The sequence below is a fragment of the Mus caroli genome, chromosome 5, assembly GCF_900094665.2.
Source record: "Mus caroli chromosome 5, CAROLI_EIJ_v1.1, whole genome shotgun sequence".
In the NCBI taxonomy this organism is placed as follows: Eukaryota; Metazoa; Chordata; class Mammalia; order Rodentia; family Muridae; genus Mus; species Mus caroli.
In genome coordinates, this window is record NC_034574.1 from 24,773,656 (window position 1) to 24,794,437 (window position 20,782).

Genomic DNA, 20,782 nt, shown 5'->3' on the forward strand with positions numbered 1-20,782 from the left:
CCCTTCCTCTCTTTCTCTCTCTCTCTCTCACTTACACACACACACACACACACACACACACACACACACACACACACACACACACACACACACACACGTCTGCAGGAGAGAAAACATCCAGCCTTTGTCACTCCGAGACAAGTCTGGTTTACTTTGCTGTGACCTGAGGTTCTACCTACTTTTCTGTAAATGTCATGACTCCATTCTGTCCGTGCACCACAGTTTATTTATCCTAGATGGTCATGTAAGCTGGATCCATTTTTCAATCTACAGTGAATTTTGCAACAGTAGACAAGGACATGCAGTTTCCTTGTGGAATGTTGGCACAGACTCCTTCAGGTATGTATCCAAGAGTGTGACAGCCAGGTCTATGGTAGCTCCATTTTCAGCATTTTAGGGCATCTCCATACTGATTTCCATAGTAACTGCACCAATTCTAACGCTGTGACCCTTTAATACAGTTCCCCATGCTGTGGTGACCTTTCACTATAAAATAATTTCATTGCTACTTTATAACTGTAATGCTGCTACTGCTATGAATCATAGTGTAAATGTTCCGATGGTCTTAGGAGACTCCTATGAAAGGGTCATTTGACTCCCAAAGGATTCCAGACCCACAGGTTGAAAACCAATGTATTATAGGACCTTGAAAAGCTTCTGCACTGAAAAGAAACAACCAGAGTGAAGAGACAGCCCAGAGGGTAAAAGGAAATGCTTGCCAGCTGTATACTAGACTGGGGGCTAGGGAGATGGCCAGCAATTAAGAGCACTGGCTGCTCTTCCAGAGGTGCTGAGTTCAATTCCCAGTAACTACATGGTAGCTCACTGGATGGGAGACTGATATCTAGAATCTGTAAAGAAGTCTGGCTGGGCTCAGAGGTGCATGCTTATAATCCCAGCACCAGGGAATCAGAGACTAGAGGACTGCCATAGGTTGAGACCAGCTTGGTTTACCAGTGAGTTCCATCTAGCTGGGGCTACCCAACAAGATTGAGAAAAAAAAAAAAACTCTAAAAATTAAACATCAAACAAAGGAAGCCACCCGATCTATTAATGGGTTAATGAAGCCAACAGCTCTCGATATGCATGTGCATGTATGTGTTTCTTTTCATGTCTGTGCATGTGTATATGTGTATTTCCACATGTATGGGCATGTGTGTGTGTGTGTGTGTGTAAGCACATTTGCATGCATGCCTGTGGAAGCCCAAAGTTGGCGTTGGAAATCGTCCCTGATTGTTCTTCCATTTCCTTCTTTTGAGGCAACCAGGGTTTGCTGATAAGGCCAGTCTAGCTAGTCAGTTTGCTCTGAAGATCCTTCCTGTCTTCCAGGGCTGGAATTACAAACACGTTACCATGCCAACCTGGCATTTATAAGGGTTCTAGGAATCGGAACCCTAGTCCGACTTTCCCCCCAGCCCTTTAAGATATAGGTATCAGATCCTTTTGTTTTAAGTGGTAAAATATTTCTTTAAAAATTTAAAGAATGCTTAGCATCATTATTATGGGCATGTTCAGAGGAGAATTCTGTAGAGTTGGTTTTCTCCTTCCCCCCTCACGTGGGTTCTGGGGATGGAATTCAGGCTGTCACTCACATTGACAAGCAAGCAGCAAGCACCTTACCCACTGGGCCATATCACTGTCTTTTGTTACTATTTAAAAACAACATGTTAGGGCTGGAGCAATGGCCCAGTGGGTAAAGCGCTTGCTGCAGACCATGAGGACCATAGTTCAGGTCCTCAGCATCCTTGTAAGGAGCCAAGCAAGGCAGCGTGCATCTGTAACTGCACTGCGGGCAGAGAGAGATAGGAGAATCCCAGGGCTCGTCGGCCAGTCAGGGGAGGGGCTTATGTATGAGTGTCTACTGCTGTGATAAATACCATGACCAGAAACAAACTGAGGAGGAAAGGGTTGATTTAGCTTACACACCCAATCACAGTCCACAATTGAGGGAAGCCAAGGACAGGAAGCTGGAGGCAGAAACTGAGGCAGAGGCCATGGAGGAGTGCTGCTTAGCTAGGCCCTCCCATGCCAGTTGTTATTTAAAAAAAAAAAAAAAAGTTCCAGGCTGGAGAGATGAGTCAGAGGTAAAGAGGGATTGCTGTTCTTTCAGAGGTCCTGAGTTCAATTCCCAACAACCACATGGTGGCTCATAACCATCTGTAATGGGATCTGATGCCCTCTTCTGGCCTGCAGGCATACATGCAGGCAGAATGCTATATACATAATCAANCAANCAATCTTAAAAAAAAAAAAAAAGGCCCCCCCAAACTTGCCTAGCGAACAGTGTGATAAGGGCGTTTTCCCAACTGAGGTTTTCTTTTCCAGATGATGTAGCTTACATCAAGCTGACAAAAAACCAAGCAGCTTCGATGACCAAAACCGTACAGATCTTGTCTCACAAATGAGAATAGCGGAAGACGGCCCTGTGTCAACTTCTGGCCTCTACAAGTGCTTGTACAGGCGTGTGCATTGGCACACACAAATGCACACCCCACATACATACACACAGCACTCAGATTGTAAACCCCATCAGTTAAAATGCAGAGAGGAAATGGTCTGCTCTGGATGGTACTGTGTCCAGCTGTGCTAAAAGGAGCTGAGGACCCCTCCCCTCACCAAAACACCAAAGCGGCTGCTAACGTGTGCATGCCGTTCCCATGTATCGGATCCTAGGAGACCATGGTTTGGAGTTTCCACTGGTTGGAGAAGAGCCCCTCACAGAGGATCAGTACCTCTGATCACAGTGGGATCGCAATGGAGATGTTGGGAGAGGGACATTTAGGGAAGTGGGCAGCGTGGCCAGAGCTGGAGCAGCCATGCAAGTTGTTCACCCTGGCATGAAAATGAGGTGAAAAGCCGGGCCTGGTGGAGCACATCTGCCATCCCAGAGGACTGGGAATGGCAGAGGGATCAGAAGTTCGAGGCCAGCCTTGCCTGTGAGGCCCAGACAAGACAGACAAATCACAGAGCAAGAAATCAGAAGGGTGGAAGATAGAAGACTTAAGACAGCTAGAGAGATAAAAAAGGAAGAATTTTCCTCATAGAGTTTTGCTAAATCAAACGTAAAACAAACAAAACTCCCTGTGATGGTTTGAATATGCTTGGCCCAGGGAGTGGCACTATTTCTCCAAATAGTGGTCTTGTTGGAGGAAGCATGTCATTGTGGGCATGGGCTTTAAGATCCTTCTCCTAGCTGTCTGGAAGCTAGTCTTCTTCTGTTTGCCTTCGGAACAAGATGTTGAACTGTCAGCTCCTCCTGTGGCATGCCTGCCTAGATGTGTCATGTTCCCACCTTGATGATAATGGACTGAACTTCTGAACCTCTAAGCCACTCCAATTAAATGTTATCCTTATAAGAGTTGCCTTGGTCATGGTGTCTGTTCACAGCAGTAAAACCCTAAGACACCCCCATAGTCCACACAATCAGCAGCTCAAACAATCTTGAACTTCAGAGTCTCTCCAACAAGACATCTCCTGCATAGCATGATTCCTTAATAATCTTTTACTTTTTTTCTATCATTTCCAAGAGCCCTGTTAGGTCCTAGAGGCGTTTCAGTCTCAAAACAGGGTCCATAAAAGTAGTTGTCTCTAAGGCTGCCTTTTATAACCCTCTGCCACCAGTAAGTTATCCACCCAGCCTGAGTCACAGGAGGAAGGCTCAAAAGTGGCTCTTGACAGGTGCAGCAGCACACACCTATAAAGTCAGTCACTTGAAAAGTCTGAGGCAGGAGAATCCCAAGTTTGAGACCAGCCTGTGCTATATAAAGCAAGATTGCATCTCAAGACAAACTACAAAAGTTGTTTGTTTGTTTGTTTGTTTTCATGGGCAACACCCTCCCTGGGAGCATCCTTGAGAAGCGCCACAGTCAGGTAGAAGTCAGGCACAGCACAAGGCCTGTGAAATGGGCGTGTTTAATGTCTTCTTTGGGCATGCACTCCAACCCAGAAGCACTGGATTTCTCAGCTTTGGGATGTGTATAGAGACTTCATTACATCTGCATGAGTGACTTATTCACCAAATCCCCAGCTCATTTCTGTTCTCCTGGTTGGGCAGAGTTGACACTTCTAAGCTTTTAATTGGAGAGCTGGTTCTCCTGGTAACCAGCTGGTCACACTGAGGCTACCCAGGAGCTCTACCTGTCCTCTCAATAACATATAAAATGACATGCACCACTATGGGGATTCCTAGGGTTTTACGAGCTATGTGCCACGAAGCTAGGTAGACACCTATGAAACAAAGTGTGTGTGTGTGTGTGTGTGTGTGTGTGTGTGTGTGTGTTCGCGCACTGCATACATGCCCAAGGTGTATATTGTGTCACTGCAATTCATTCACTATAGGAGGCCTTGATTCAAATGTCCCATGTCCCACTTCCCTGCCAAACCCGAATATTATTCCTAACATTCCCAGCTTGACTTTCTAAAGGAAAAGGCTTTACTGCCAGGCCACAAATTTGGAAGAGCATTGCCTGTATAGAGAGGACAGTATGGAGATCAACTTCAAGACTCAGTGCTTGTTTGGACTTGATTTTTCCTGTGGCTTTTTGTTGTTTATTCCTTTGCTTGCTTTCTGTTTTGTTCCTCTGTAGCCCAGGCTGACCCCGTGATCAACCCTCCCGTTTCAGCTGAGATTACAGAAATGCACCACCATGTCTGCCTTCCCTCTAACTTTTGAAGGTTCCCCAGGATAAACTGACTAAAACTATACAGGAGACAAGGTATTAATATTTATAATCTATCTGGGGCATGGTGGCACACACCATTCATCCAAGCACTCAGGAGGAAAGCAAAGACAGGTGGATCTCTGTGAATTACAGGCCTGTCATGGTCTACATGATAAGTTTCAGGGCAGCCAGAGCTATGTAGAAAGATCCTATATCAAAACCAAGCAAATGAACAAGCATATTGATAAGCTGCAAAAATTTACTAAGTGAGGAAAACTCCAAGTGTGTCATTTATCTCTGTCTTAGTTAGGATTTTACTGCTGTGAGCAGACACCATGACCAAGACAAGTCTTATAAAGGACAACATTTAATTGGGGTTGGCTTACAGGTTCAGAGGTTCAGTCCATCATCATCAAGGTGGGAGCAGGGCAGCATCCAGGCAGGCATGGCGCAGGAGAAGCTGAGAGTTCTGCATCTTCATCTGAAGGCTGCTAGTGGAAGACTGACTTCAAGGCAGCTAGGATGAAGGTCTTTAAGCCCATACCCACATGACACACCTATTCCAAGAAGGCCACACCTCCTAATAGTGCCACTCCCTGGTCCAAGCATATATATAGCACCATGATCTCCTAGGTCAAAGTGCTCACACATTTACACACTTGTCTTTTTACAGGGGAGGAAGGGGTAGAGGACATCAGGAGAATAGTACATGACTCCAGGCCTAAGACAAGTCTGTTCTTTACAATGGACAATGATTTGTTGATGATTCTGAGACCAAAATTGAGGACAATGCTGGACCTAAGGTTCTCCAGTGGGCTGACCAACCTGAGTCCTTCTTTTGATTTGAGTTTAATTAATAGAAGGTCTGAGAAGGAATGGTGGTGACTGCTTCTTTGTGGGTGGGAGTGGACTCAGACAGACAGGCTTTGTAGAAGGCCCTCGTCAGCACTGGGATGGGAGATACACGGAGGGATCTGTTCTGAGGGATGTCTCATGGAGCTTCAGATGTCAAGGCACCAGGCTCTGGGTAGTTGTGACATGTTCTGGAGTGTGTGGTAAGGAGCGGGACTGAGGGATCATGGGTAGTTGTGACATGTTCTGGAGTGAGGAGCGGGACTGAGGGATCATATGGAAATCCTACATTTTTGAGGAATTAGGAAACATTTTCCCAGACACTGGACCGTTTTACATTTCTTACTCAAAGTGCACGGATTCTACTTTTTCTCCATTCTTACCCACACTTGTGTAGACTCCGGAACCTGAATCCAATCTGTAGAGACCAGTAGAAACCTTAGTAAGAAAGGTTTGGCCAGCAAAATGGCTCAGCAAGAAAAGGTGCTTGTATACCAAGCCTGATGATCCAAATTCAATCCCCTGGCCCTCATGCTGGAAGAAAAGAAGTCTCACAAGTTGCTCTCTAACATGCATATGTGTATGTTGTTCCAGGCATGTAAACACACACACCCACACACAGAGAGAGACACACACACACAAGCACACATGCATTAAATAAATGTGATAACAGTAATAACAAAGAGACAAGAGCAGAGTGGACATAAACATTTCCTAGTTCTAGGTCTAATGTGTTTGTAGTGACACTGGCTGTTCTAACACTAGGTGGCACTCAAAGCCCAGGCTTGTACAAATTTTGCTCTCCGTTTAGAACCTCAAAAAATAGAAATCTGATGGGTGGGAAGTGTGGAATCCCAGTAAACAGGCAGCTGTCTTCCACTCCGTAGGCAAGCTTTAATAATCTCGTTCTTCTCGTCACACTGGACTTGCATACATGGATTCTTTGGGTTGCAGGCATCACCCCAATTTGGAGGCAGACATTTCCCTCGGGATGATACGGAACTGTTTATTACCTGTCCCTGCCCCTACTATATTTACCTTTTTAAGGGAACGGTGTACTTTATTATATTAGTTCACTACAGTTTAGGTTTTCATTTAACTGGGCATTTGATTGCTTCTGTCTTCTGCAGTTGTAAAAAAAAAAAAAAAAAATGGCTCTCTGTCATGCTATGGAAAAACCAGAATCATTTTTCCTACCCTCTCAACCATGCACACTTCTGACATCAGGTGGGCAGATGCCCACCCCTGATGCCAACCTCAGGGCCCAGGTTGTTTGCTCGTGCTTTTGACCAACTGGCTACCCAAGATTCCCACCCCACCTTCCTTGGACTCAATTAACTTGCTAGAGATATTCGTACAACTCAGAATCCACTCGCACTCCTTTTATCCATTTATTAGTTTGTGTCATGAAGAGACACAGGAGGCAAGCAACGTGGGAAGACGTAGGTGCTCCTCTCGTCTCTTTGGGTACACCAACTTCAGGAACCTCCACACCCAGCCCCTTTGGCTGTTTCATTATGTTGATATGACTGACTGAGACGCTGGCCATCAGGGGTGAGCCTGGACTTCCTCCCTTCCATGGAGGTTGAGGACTGAAGCTGAAAGTCCCACTTCTCTACCATGTCTTCATCCTTCAGGTGAGCCGCCCACTTCCTGATCCTATCTGGGTTCTTCAGCTACTTGCCTTCCCATCAGTGTATCAGGCAGACATTTTACACTGTCACAGGCTCCTGTTCATTTCTGTAATAACAGCCCCTGCTCCCAGCTTGGCTTATTTCACAATGTTCTATCACTCCACAGTGACTGTGAATGAGTGTGAAGCCTGTTAGCACTTGCTGATGTCAGCAACATGCATTTCTTTATCCCCTTGTGATTCGTCTTACCTCAGTGAAAGCTTATGAGGGCCTCTTGACTATTAGACACTGTGCAGGGTACAGGTGTATTTGATGTGGCTTTCCCCACAGATAAGAAGGGTGAAACGGGCATGCATGAGACACCATGGAGGACAGACGGACAAGTCTAGATGGTGTGGGGTGAGAAATGAGACACCCAGTTTTCTTGGAGTTCTTGAGAAGCAGAGGTAGAATGGTTGTGAGTTTGAGCTTAGCCAGGGCTATGCAGGGAAACCATGCCTGTTTGGTTAAGTTTGAGCCTAATGTGGTAGAGCACACCTTTAGTCCCAGCACTCAGTTGGCAGAGGCGGGTGCTGCTCCTTTATTTTAAAAATATTTATTTATTTATTATATGTAACTACACAGTAGCTGTCTTCAGACACTCCAGAAGAGAGCATCAGATTTCGTTACGGATGGTTGTGAGCCACCATTTGGTTGCTGAGATTTGAACTCAGGACCTTTGGAAGAGCAGTCGGCACTCTTAACCGCTGAGCCATCTCACCAGCCCGAATGTCAAGATTTTTAATTGAATGTGTATGTGTGTGTGTGTATGTGTGTGGGTACCCCACATGGGCTAAAAGTATCAGATCCCCTGGCACTGGGGTTACAGGAGGCTGTGAGCTATCTGAAGTAGATTCTGATAACTGAACTTAGGCTCTCTGCAAGAGCAGTATGTGCTCTTGACCACTGAGTCATCTCTCCAGTCCTCATTTATAATTTAAAGTTATCTCTGTATCCCATATTCTAGATTATTCATCAAAATATTAATGTTAACACCTGGAGGATCTCAGTTATTGATTCAAAATCTTTTCAAATTATGTTCCTGATTCCTATCTTTAAGGTAAGTCTCTGTGGGGAGGAGAGCAGAAGGCTGGAGAAAAGAATCTGTGATGCAGGATGGTTCTGGCTCTTCACAGGATACAACAGTAGTAACTCATTGCCGGGACCATGTATCACTTTAGTTTCTATCTCTTCACAGTCACTGGGCTATTTGTAGCTAGTACGTGCTTACTATTCAAGGAAGATGCATGAAGGAATCATGAAGTCTTTACCTTTACACATTGTTTCATATTCCTAAATCTTATCTCCTAAGTATAAAGCCAGCCTGTGGTAGGCTGAATATGCTTGGCTTAGGGAGTGGCACTCTTAGGAGGTGTGGCCTCTTTGGAGGCAGTGTGTCACTGTGGGGGTGGGCTTTGAGACCCTCCTCCTAGCTGCCTGGGAGACTACCACTGTGCTCCTGGCTTCCTTTGGATGAAGATGTAGAACTCTCAGCTCCTCAGCACCATGCCTGCCTGGATGCTGCCATGCTTCCCACCATGATGATAATGGACACTGAATCTCAGAATCTGTAAGCCATCCCCAATTCAATGTAGTCCTTTATAAGAGTTGCCTTGGTCATGGTGTGTCTTCACAGCAACAGAAACCCTAACTAAGACACAGTTCAAACTTGCATTCTGGGTAAGCAAGCTCCATAGCCTTGGGCCTCAACAGAGCTATTTCAGAGCTGTGCTTAGTAGATATTTGTGTTGCCAATCTTCTGGTTTCAATCATCGCCCTAGCCTTCTCAGGAATCTCGAGGAAAGCAGTCCATAGCAAAACTCCCTAAAAACTCCCTGCCCTCCTGCTACCCTTGGTTTTGTCTTTACTTGTGCCCTTGACTTCCCCTAAACCAAAGGACTGATGAGCCAACCACCCAAAGGCTTAAGAGGATAAAAAGGAACACACAAAACAAAACTGAATGGTAGTGGCTACACATGACTCCATTTGCAGGACTGCAATAAAAAGGAAAGGCATCCCAGAGCTGACGGATGCATGGCACCACAAATGGCTCCTTATTTAAAAGATCTGTGTTTTTTTACTCCATTTGGGTGCAGCTAAAATGGGGAGGAAGATTCGGGGAGGGCACATAGGTATCAGTTACTTCTTTGTTCATAACATACAACTGCTCAGTTACTCTGAGCGCTTCTAAAAGGCTGAAAACTAAACTGTCCTGTATACAGCTTTATCTGAGATCGGTTGTTAAAATTCTATTCGTAGCTGGATAGTGGTGGTGCACGCCTTTAATCCCAGCACTTGGGAGGCAGAGGCAGGCGGATTTCTGAGTCCGAGGCCAGCGTGGTCTACAGAGTGAGTTCCAGGATAGCCAGTGCTACACAGAGAAACCCTGTCTCGAAACCGCCCCCCCCCCAAAACAAAACAAAAAAACCCAAATCAAACCCAAACCAAACCAAACCAATTCTATTCGTTATTATTGTGTATATGTATGTGTGTTGGAGCCCAGGCGTTTATGGTGAGAGGATAACTTTGGGGAGTCAATTCTTTCCTTCTACCATGTGTTCAGGTCAACTTGCATGGTAAATGCTTTTATGAACTGAGCCATCTCCCAGACAGAGGTCAGTTTATTTAATGGCCATCCTCATCAGTAATGAATGCAAACAATTATTCATCATTTGAACAAGAATTGGTAAGTATGCATAAGTACATTTAGGTATACTTACTTATACCTAAATTCCTCTAAGGCTTTCATACTGAGACTGACTTGGGGGACCTCTCCTCCTGTGGCTTTGGGGAGGTTAAGCACTGTTGGAAACTATGAAGAATCACCATTGATGTTAAGGCACTCTTTATTATAAGTGCCCCCGGTGTTTAATTTTCCTGTAAAGAAGCAAGGATGTTAGAGATAGGCAGCTTGACCTTCTGAGCTATAAGCCTTGTACCCTAGATGCTTCAGGGAAGGGTGGCTGGCCGAGCAGCCAAATGACTGCCCTCGGACTAGCACTTGAGGAAGCCAAACGGCAACCTAGCTGTTTGCTGTAAAGTACAGCTTTGCCTCCTGAAGGCAGAACCCCAGGCATGGCTGTTTCAAACAGCTTGCGTTAGACTTTCCTGTCCTCACAAGTCTGGGGGAAATCTAGATGATTCTGCAACCACCATCCAGGTCAAAAGGAGAGCATCTATCTCCCTTGGAGCAGAGCAGAGGGACTTCTGTGACTGGTGCCAGGACAATGCCAGGGTTCGTGTTCACAGTCTTCCATTTCCACCAAGGTCTACTGTGTTGGCACAAATACTACCACTCTTCTAGGTATCCAAGGAGATGATTGGTTCACCCTGGGAGAAGGCTGGGCGTTCTCTTCCTATGCTACTGCTCTGTTGTCACAACACGAAGCCCAGTAACAGTTTTCTCCCAAGCTGCCTTTTCTGGCCTTCTTCTGATCTTTGTCTTCAGTAGAGTGGGCTGGACATGGAGGTAGCAGTGGTGATAGCTGAGGTAGTGGTAGTGGAGACAGTGGCAGAAGTGACAGGCAGTAGCAACGGCTGAACAGTTCCAGAGAACAGATTAGAAACAGCTGCCAACAACTGAAGTAAAAAGGCTTGAGAGCTGAGAGCTAAGGATTATGGAAAGCATCTGATAGCCAGCACTGTGGATGTATTGTATTTTCTAAGACCTTATCAAGGAAACTTGTGTGATCCAGTGGAAAACTTATCCAATTTAAAATAGAAGTTTAAAGCCGGGCGTGGTGGCGCACGCCTTTAATCCCAGCACTTGGGAGGTAGAGGCAGGCAGATTTCTGAGTTCGAGGCCAGCCTGGTCTACAAAGTGAGTTCCAGGACAGCCAGGGCTACACAGAGAAACCCTGTCTCGAACCCCACCACCACCAAAAAAAAAGAATATATAAAGTAGAAGTTTTACTACAGACAAATTGAGTGATTTGGAGACAAATATATGACTTCTCGCTTGCTCTGGTCAGTATGACTGGACAGCCGCCTGTTCCCTGGTTCAGTGTTGTTAGGGTGGTCTAGTGATCTCCCAATTGCTCTGAGAACTGGTGGTGCTGGTGGTGTGTGTTAGGGTACTGGGGATTGAATATAGAGCCCCTTGCATTTGGGGCTAAGTACTGTACCCCAGCCAAGGATTATAAAGCTTCTATGAGACATTATATTTTGGTGCTGGCTTAGTATTAAATCCAGAGCTTCATGTCTATGAAACACACACACTCTACCAGTGACTTATACCTCAGCCCTATTTTCATTTCATTTATTTAAATGAATTCTTAAAAAAAAACAAAACAAAAGCAAGGTCTCACACTGTAGCTCAGGCTAGCCTCAAACTTCAGTTCCCCGGGTGCTGGAGCTGCAGGCATGGGCCACATCTGGCCTCATTTTTATTGAAAAAATGGGAATAAAGCCATCATATCTTTTACAAACTTCCATGGGAAGATTTTATTCACTTTTATGTCTCCAATCACTTTTATTGGTGTTATTAACTATAACTAGTTTTTTGACTTACTAGCCGTTCTCATGTATCTGGCACATTCTTCCTCCTGACTAAACAGAAACTGCAAGAATTAAATTCTTTTCAAGTTACATTACAAAGATCACATTTTTTTCTTTTTAGCATGAATTGATATTCTCTATGACTACCACTCCTGATGGTAATGTGTTTTATTTTTTTCGAGGGTATGAGTTGCATACGTTTGCCTAGTATGAGCAAAGCCTTAGGTTCAGTCTCCGTACTGGTAGAGGGGGATGAGGAAAGGGAGACACAGATAGGAAGGCAGAAGAGGTGAGGCTCAATGGATGAGGTGGCAGACAAGGGAAGCAAGACAACAAAAACCACACTCACAGCGATGGTTCGCTGAAGAGAGATCCAGGGAGTGGAACATTCAGGACGCCGTAAGATAGCCCCTGGTCGCTCTGGGCTGCTTTGACTGTAAAAGCCCCTTCATATGGGATCCAGAAGAGGAGGCAGGATAATGGTTTGATCCCCAAGGTAATTTTGTTTAATGCTTTTTTTCTTTCTAGGCATTTTCTAAGTGCATGGGAAGTTGACCCGATCTTATGATTCACAGGACTCTGGTGAGTCCTTTCTTAAACTTGCCTGGTTTTAATTTAACCTCATAAGGCCACCTCATTTCACACCATCTGTGTAGTAACCGAAGGTTAGCCATCTTTCCCAGTTGAGTTGATTTCATCTGAGAAGTTTAATGACATAGTTTCATTGGATTTCAGGGGTGAATTAAGATTTTTAGCGGTTTAGTCTAAAAGATGGTGACCTTTTAAAAACAGAGACCTTACGGTCTGGCAAGATGGCTCAAAGGGTAAAGGCACTTTGGTGCCAAGCCTGATAACATAAGTTAGATCCCCACAATTCACAAGGTGGGAGGAGAAAAATCAACTGTGGAAAATTGTCTTCGGATCCATCCATGCTCACAATCCCCCACAAATACATGTTATTAATTAAAAAAAAAAAACTGGGGCAAAGTGAAATTGAATTGTTGAAGATCCCTCGGATAACAAGTATAAGATGACAAAGGCCAGACAAAGTTCTGTATCATTTCTGTTTAAGATCTCAGGATTTATAGTTGATTCTAAGTTGTAACAACCATCCACACAGGAGAGGCAGTGAACTGTAACTACTCGCCGCCACCGTCACAAAATGTAAAGCTGTGGGGCTGGAGAGACGGCTCAGTAGTTAAGAGTGCTGACTGCTATGCAGAGAGGACCAGGGCTCCTCCTAAGCACCCACGTCCTGAAGCTCACAACCGCCTGTAACTCCAGCTCCAGAGGCACGAGATGCCCCCGGTCTCCTCAGGCACCCATACTCACGTGCACATACTCACACACATAATTAAAGATAACAAGAGTCCTTTAAAACATTCAAAATTGTTCTTTTAAAAAAATATTTCCTAGATTGCCTTTGGGGCAGGAGGCTCATGAGTTTAAGTCAACATTGGCTACAGTGATTCTTACACCTCGGCTCTCCAGAAAGCTGGGATTGTAGGGGTTCAGAGCCACACCCAGCTCTGGGGGAGGGGAAGTCACACTGAATTGCTTCCTTATGAAGTGATTTAACAGTGCAGTTCACTGGGATTAGATGCTCCAGGGTAGGGTGGTAATGGGGAAGGGACTGGGAAGAGAGGAGGGAGGGGGGCTGTGAGCCGATGTAAAGTGAATAATAAATGTGCAGCTCGTGTACTATTATTAGTTTGCAGTTGTGTAAGTTTTCTAAAAATTACTTTTTATTTTACACGAATCGGTGCGTGTTTGCCTGCATCATGCGCATGCAGTGTCCTTGAAGGCCACAGGGGGGCATCAGATCCGCTGGAACTGGAGCTACAGATGGGTGTGAGCAACCTCTGGGAGTTGAACTCAGGATCTCCAGAAGCATAGACATTACTCTAACGGCTGAGCCATCTCTCCAGCCCTAGCCTGTCACTTTTAAATGTTTTCCCACAAGTAGTTAAAGTATGTTAAGTATGGTTTGTATTTCAGATGGAATGGTACAAGGCTCATATTTTAAAAAAAATTGATGACAAGATTTTTTTTGTCATATTTATATTGACTAGAAAACCTACATAGCAAAGATTTTATGTTGGTTTAACGGACACTTTATATGCATCATCTCATTAAGAACTGTACATTTTAGAGGTGGGTGTGGTGGCTCACTCTTGATATTGATAATATTGTCATGAATCTGAGGTTAGTTTGGGCTGAATAGTGAGTTCCAGGCTAGCTGGGAACTAGTATGAGATCCTGTCTCAAAAAAGCCGGAAACTGTGCTTGGCATATCTTAGGTCCTGACAGCAATTTGTTAAGTGAATGACTCCAAGGAACTTAAGCGGAGATTTCAAATTAATTGCCCACATTCCAGGGAACAAGGGAACTATTAGACTCACTGATAATCGGTTTCTAATAGGACTATATTTCTAATTGGGTTAACCATTTCCAACCAAACAAGTGCTTCTGGACAGGTACTGTAATTTGAATCTCTTGCTGGTACTGGAGAATACACAACTCCGGGCTGTGTGCTAAGGGAAATGGGGCAAATACCTCTCATCTCAATGTTAATGGGTAGGCGATGATGTATGCAAAATTCTCTGCACGTAAGGCACTCAATAAAAAGTAGCAATTATTAAACATTTCCTATTATTAGGCACATATTAACCACTGGTGACGTGTTCTTTATACAATGCACTGGGCCCTAGTTGTAAAATCACTCCTTGTAAACACAGGGCCCCGTCGAGATTAAGAGATCAATGGTTTTATGGGGGAATCCAGGAGACTTAAGCAATTGGAATTCGCACCGGCTGAACCAGTGGAATTTGACGAGGCAGTCCAAAGTTCACACGCATCACGGATCAGAAGGGACTGATTTTCAAGTCCCTTTATTGGATCACTCCTTGTCTCCCGTTCGCCCGACATCTTCATTTCAGGATCCCGAAGCTCCAGGCGCTCAAAGCCCGCTGTGGCACGCACCTGGCTCCGCCCTTCCCCTCGAACGCCCTCGTACGCACTCACCCGGGCCACAAGATTAAGCGAGCATCCCACACAATCACTCAGGGTTCCTATAGCAGAGACAAGAGCAAAGGCTGCTGGGAAGTTGACCTTTCACCCCTCCTCTTACTTCAGTTCACCTATTTTGACTCTGGCAAATGAAGCGACGAAGACAGTGGGGGGGCGGGACTTGGCGATGGCCATCCCGTGCCGATTGGATTGAGGCGGTGCTGGGGGCGGGCCGTGTAAGGGGCGATGTCCGTACCCGCGGGAGCTGCGGGGGCTGCGCTTGCGCATTGGGTGCGCTACGCGTGCGCGGTGGGCGGAGCGCGCCTCTACCTTCTTTACCAGCCCAGGCTTTCCTAGCTCTGCACAGCGCCGTGTGCTGCTCCTGTTTCATTGCCCTGTCGCGCAGTGTCGCTGCCGCTGCGGAGTGGGCGTTCAGTTTTCGGGTCGTCATGGCTGGCTACGAATACGTGAGCCCAGAGCAGCTGTCGGGCTTTGACAAGTACAAGGTAGAGAAGGCGAGCAGGCGGTCGCCCATCTCCCCCGCGCCCCGGCCGCGCCCTGGCCGGCGAGGGGCCGGCGCGGTCCGTGTCACCTTGCGCCTGCCGCGTGGCGCGCGGGCGGGCGTTGTTGAAGGGGATTCTGGGGGCGGGAGGTCGCGGTCAGGAAGCATGGGAGCATCCTAGGCCGGCCGCCCGGTCTTGGCACCCCGCGGGAGACTGCCTTTTCCTTAGAGAGTGGGGTGAAGAAATTCCTTTCTCTCCTTTTCCTTATTACTTGTCACTGCGGCGGGTTTTCAGCCTTTCCCAGAGAGGGTGTTGTTCTCTTCTTTTGGTCGGCGTTTGAATGAGCTTCCCACATGCCTCTCAGTGCTTACAACTTCAGAGATCTGGATGGTCTTTTAGCGGATGCTAAGGGAGGGAAGTGACTTCTTCAGGCCTTAATGCAGATGCACTCCACCCTACCCCTGGAAAAGGGCTTTCACTGAGGCTCGTAGCGCTGGCGCTGCAGGTTAAGACGTTGTGCACTAGAAGAAACTGTATAGTGCAAAGAGCGCGCGGGCTTTGGAGTACATAGAAACGCGATGCCAAAGTCAAGTTTCTTCTTTTGGCTTTGGACGAGTCGTTGAAACCCTACTCAGCCTCTCTTTTAGACTCTTTTCCTAAGTGTGAGTTTCTCTTGTGCTTAGTATATTGGAAAGGGTTAAAAAGAGTCTGGCACGGTATGAACCCCCAAGAAATGCTGGTGGTTTTCATCCAGATTTAGTAGTCCCACCAGGGAACTACTGGCCATCCAGGTGTCTTAATGTGAAATAATGAGGTTTGGTGTCTCATCTTTGGTAAGCCTTTCTTGAGGGCAATCTGTTCCTTTATGAAATTAGTGTGTGTGCCGAGTAGAATGTCCAAATGATGAGGCTGGTCCTGTGGGTAGTAGTCATCCAGGAAACATTTGTGCAATGAATTAATATTGGGAAAAAATCTTCATTTTGTTTAACTGAAATAGAAAAAACCCCAGGGGCTTTAGAAGGCCCTAGGATAGTCTTCTCTGAAGCAGTGTCGGACCATACTATTCTGAATTAAGGTGGTGACTTGTCTTAAAACTGTAACGGGGAAGGAAGAAATTGCAGAGCTTTCTTAGTGACTTGGGTCAGAAGGCTGTTAACCCAGATACCTCCTGTGTGTGTTTGCATCACCCTCTTGGTTATCCATGCTGCACTGCAAAGATTGGCAGCCAAAATATTTTCTTTGAACTCGAGTCTTGACTTTTAGAGCAAGTTTTTATAAAGTGGCAGCTTTAATCAGTGAGCCTAGTTTTCCTCACCGTCATCTCTAGGTTTATAGTTCCGGCTAGATAAGAGTCTTATTTTATCGGACATGTGGTTTTCTGTGGCTGTCCCTTCCTTATCTGACTCAGCTCCTGTGTTTGACAACAGGTTTCCTATCATTCTGGAAAACAAAGGTCAGTTTAGCAATCGTCCCAGCGGTCACTAAAATGTTGATGTTATTCTAGTTACAGTGAGGCTTTTTTGGAGGAGGAATGCAAAATCAATCACAAATGTATAACCTTACATTCTAGTAGAAGGCTTCCTGCTGGATGCCATACCACATTCATATTAAAAGAATGAAACAGAGGCATCCAAAGGGAAAGAAAAATCTGTGTGGTCAGTTTTGCTGGCACGTGAAATTGCACACAGAGATCCTTTCTTTCGCATTGCTTTCTCATTGTGTGGTCTTCAGAGAGTACAAGCTTTATAACGAATTAAGACACCGCCCCCAAGCATGCAATCAAAATCCTTAAAGAGGTTCTAATCGGGTGTGACCTTTTATAATAGAGCAAAAAGATACAGAGAAAAGAAATGACACTCCTATAGCAGCTGGTGGAAAAAAATTACTTTTGAACCAGTTTAATTTTTCTATCTTCCCTAGAGGTACATTTGAGAGCTACACATGGAAACCTGGCACTTGCATATAGTAGCTGCTGAGAGGGGTGCACACAGAGAGGTAATTAGGTTTCTGTAGTAAGAAAGAGGTGATTTCCAGTACAGAAGAAAGCCTGGGGTGGATTCAGTTTTATATACTCTCAATACATATGTCTTCTGGTGAAGTGCCTAACACAGTCCTATTCAGTAGTTAGTTTAATTATTACTGGTGTGTTAGGACAGGAGCTCTAGGTGGGCAGCTCTGATAGCTGTCTCGTTCAACATGACCAGTGACTCCACAGTATCCTGAGCTGAAGAGATGCCCGGAAAATACTGAAGGAATGAAGATGGAAAGGAATAGAAGGCATTTTAATTAAGTCTGGTAATAGAAGCTCTGTGCAGGGGTGCTGGAAGGCTTATTTTGAATTTTCACTTTGAATATGATGAGCTAATTTAGAAGTACAGTTGTTCTGCGCCATTGCTTAATAAGGAGCTCAGACAGTTATGTTGAAGTATTCCACCTTTGTAAGGTTCATCGTCCCTCGCTGTTTTCCATTTTCCTCTTGTTCCTAATGGACCAATACTTACTGCTGAAAGACTCCATGCTTTAATGGTTTAAACTGTTGTTGTGGTTTGGTTAGTCAAACGGAGGGTACAGTTTTAATTTACAGTGTTGCAGCTAGTGTCACATTGTATCCTTTTGCTTTAGAGGGGAAAGAGTTAAGTACTTTGTTTAGTTTCAAGAGTAGAATTTCAGGAACTGGTTTCTGCTGTTGGGTAGTTAATGAATGTGGCTGATGACAACAACCTGATACAGGGAGTGTAGCTATTGTGGACTTACTACTGTTCCAGTTGAGCTTTAAAGAGTGATTGTATTTGCATCTTGATAGCAATGCCAGAGGACCAGAATCCAAACTGGCCTTCGGTCTCACTGGGTCAAACTGTGTAATTTTATTTATTTAGCAAGCATTTATGGAAGATCTGCTTATCAGGCACAGCACTGGGGTTGCAAAATTAAGCTAAGGTGAAATTCCTGACTTCAAAGAGCTTAGTTTGGTGGCAGATAGGGATGGGTAAACAAACCTTTATAATTAGCGAGTACAGATTGAAGTTCTAGGTGCTGTGGAAAGGCAAGGAGGCAAAACACACTGATGGGGTGAGATCGGATGCTATACCTGAGGAAGACTTCCAAGGTGATGGAGGTAAAGGCAAGGCCAGGCCGGAAAGATGAAGACTGAGTAGAGAGGATGAAGAAGGGAAAGGCAGCCTGTCATGAGATACAGAGACAGGCCTGAGGGTTTCTGGGAACCATAAAATAAGGTGTTTGAGTATAATGGTGGCAGGGCAGATGAGACTGAAGAGGGAGGCAGGCTCCTAGCAGAGTGGGAGGCAGGCTCCTAGCAGAGTGGGAGTAATTTTGTTCTGTGAGTTAGTGTCTGTGGCCCACATTTATTGGCATCAGAATCATTTTGGGGTGTGTGCTGCAGGGTGGTTCCTCCCCACCAAGTGATTCTGATGCCAGTAAATCAGTCAGTCAACCAACCCAACCAACCAATCAATCTCTGCCCAGGAAATGTTGGAGACTTGAATATTATGGCAGTGGGGACAGAAAAGAGGGAATAGAGATTCTGAGTGTCTGTCTGTGTGTATCTGTGTCTGCTCCACTGTGCCTGAAGTTCATGATCTCTTGCTTCTGGATCCAGAGTGTTGAGGTGACAGGCCTGACACCACCATGTCCCCCAAGGGAGCAGAGATCCTCTTTCCTTCCCTTCCTCCTTTTTTCTCTTTGACAGTCTTAATCTGTAGTCCAGCTAAACTCCAACTTCTGATCTTCCTGCCTTGGTCTGCCTTGTTCTGGGGTTATAGACATGAGCCAGGACACCTAGCAAGGGAGAGGAGATTCTGAAAATAGAGGTCATAACTGGAAAACTCATATCCAGCAGATACATTTGAATTTTACCCTTACTTTGTTTAAAAATTAATCTTTCCCATAAAAGTCCATATTGCTGTATGCTCTTTCAGAAAATTGGGCAACACTGTCCTTGAACTTCCTCTTACAGTTTAGGGTTAGTAGTACTTAACTTCTTTTAAAAAGGTATATGGCAAGTATGATTGCACACATCTGTAATCCCAGCACCAGAGAAACAGAGACCGGTGGGTTTCTGTGACTTAGAGGCCAGCCTGATCTACATAGTGAGTTCCAGGATAATCAAGAATCTATAGTGAAACCATCTTTTTTTTTTAAAGGTGGGGGGCTGGAGAGGTGGCTCAGCAGTTAAGAGCGCTGACTGCTCTTCCGAAGGTCCCGAGTTCAAATCCCAGCAACCACATGGTGGTTCACATCCATCTGTAATGAGATCTGATACCCTCTTCTGGTGTGTCTGAAGACAGCTACAGTGTACTTACATATAATAAATAAATAAATCTTTTTAAAAATTAAAAAAAAAAAAAGGTAGTGGGTACAGAGGAGGCAGTTGCTTCTGTGACTCTGACATTTTTTGAGGTGGTGACAGGAAGATCAAGGGCAGCACGTTTCAGACCATCCTCAACACTGTGAGACTTGAGTCTCAAACAACAAGAACACAATGGAAAAACCTCTAAAAATCATACATAAATAGACACAGTAAGTGCTCTCTGGTCTGCCTTTCCCTCCTGTCCGTGTGTCTGTCTCATATGCCTTTCCCTCCTGTCTATGTGTCTGTCTCACATGTGTCTTGTTCATTCAGTCTTCTCCATCCCTCATTTAAGACTGACAGAACATGGTGACTGAGTAGCCACGGGTGGTATTGGGGGCAGGGTAGGGCATATAAAAGGCGTGGAAAAGCCCAGGGCTGACTGGGGATCTAGTAGGTAGGTGGACTAGGTAGAGGCAGTGAGCCGTCATGTGAGGCAGGATTTGTCAAGTGCCATGCTGTAATGCTTTAGAGTTCTTTTTTAAAAATTCCCCTTTTTATGTCTTGTTTGTCAGTCTGTCTCTGCGTGTTTGTGTGTGTGTCTGTGTGTAATGGGGTCTCTTGGAGACCAATCTAGTTTCAAAGTCTTAGGTAGCTGAGGATGCCCTGGAATACCTGGTCTTTCTGCCTGTCCCTCCCTAGTGCTCAGATGACAGGCCCAGTGACTTTATAGTAACTTTCTGGGTAGGCATTTCTTGTTGGATGGGGACACACGAAAGTATAGTTCCTGGTTTAGGATTAAAACAAAACTCCTTGTTCTAAAGAACTCTGAAGCTGGGCATTGTGACAAATGCCTAAAATCTCAGCACTCCAAAAGCAAAGACAAGATTAGCAAGAACTTGAGGCCAGCCTAGGCTACATGGCAAGACTTTGTCTCAAAAAAAACCAAGGGGGGGTGGGGGACCAAGGAAACAAAACAGCAACTATGGTTTGTGAGTGAGTTGTCCTCTGATAAAGGCAGTTTCTGTAATTTCAAAGACTGGGATGCTTCAGTAGAAATAGTATGAGAATATATATATATATATATATAGTTTTTTGTTTGTTTGTTTTATCGAGACAGGGTTTCTCTGTGTAGCCCTGGCTGTCCTGGAACTCACTCTGTAGACCAGGCTGGCCTCAGACTCAGAAATATTCCTGCCTCCGCCTCCCAAGTGCTGGGATTAAAGGTGTGTATCATCACTGCTCAGCAGTATGAGAAAGTATTGACTTTGATTCCGTTTA

At 45.2% G+C, this 20,782-nt stretch overlaps 1 protein-coding gene across 2 annotated transcripts in view; it reads left to right on the forward strand.

Moving 5' to 3' along the window:
• The first annotated feature begins 14,995 nt into the window (after positions 1-14,995).
• The window catches only part of Selenoi (selenoprotein I), a 32,926-nt gene continuing 27,139 nt past the window's right edge, over positions 14,996-20,782 (forward strand). Inside the window, exon 1 of one of the 2 annotated variants that reach the window (XM_021162473.2) lies at positions 14,996-15,198. In XM_021162473.2, coding sequence (XP_021018132.1) covers positions 15,142-15,198 — 57 coding nt within the window. In that variant the 5' untranslated portion in view covers positions 14,996-15,141. The remainder of the gene's footprint in view (positions 15,199-20,782) is intronic. The other variant, XM_021162472.1, reaches the window with a different exon arrangement.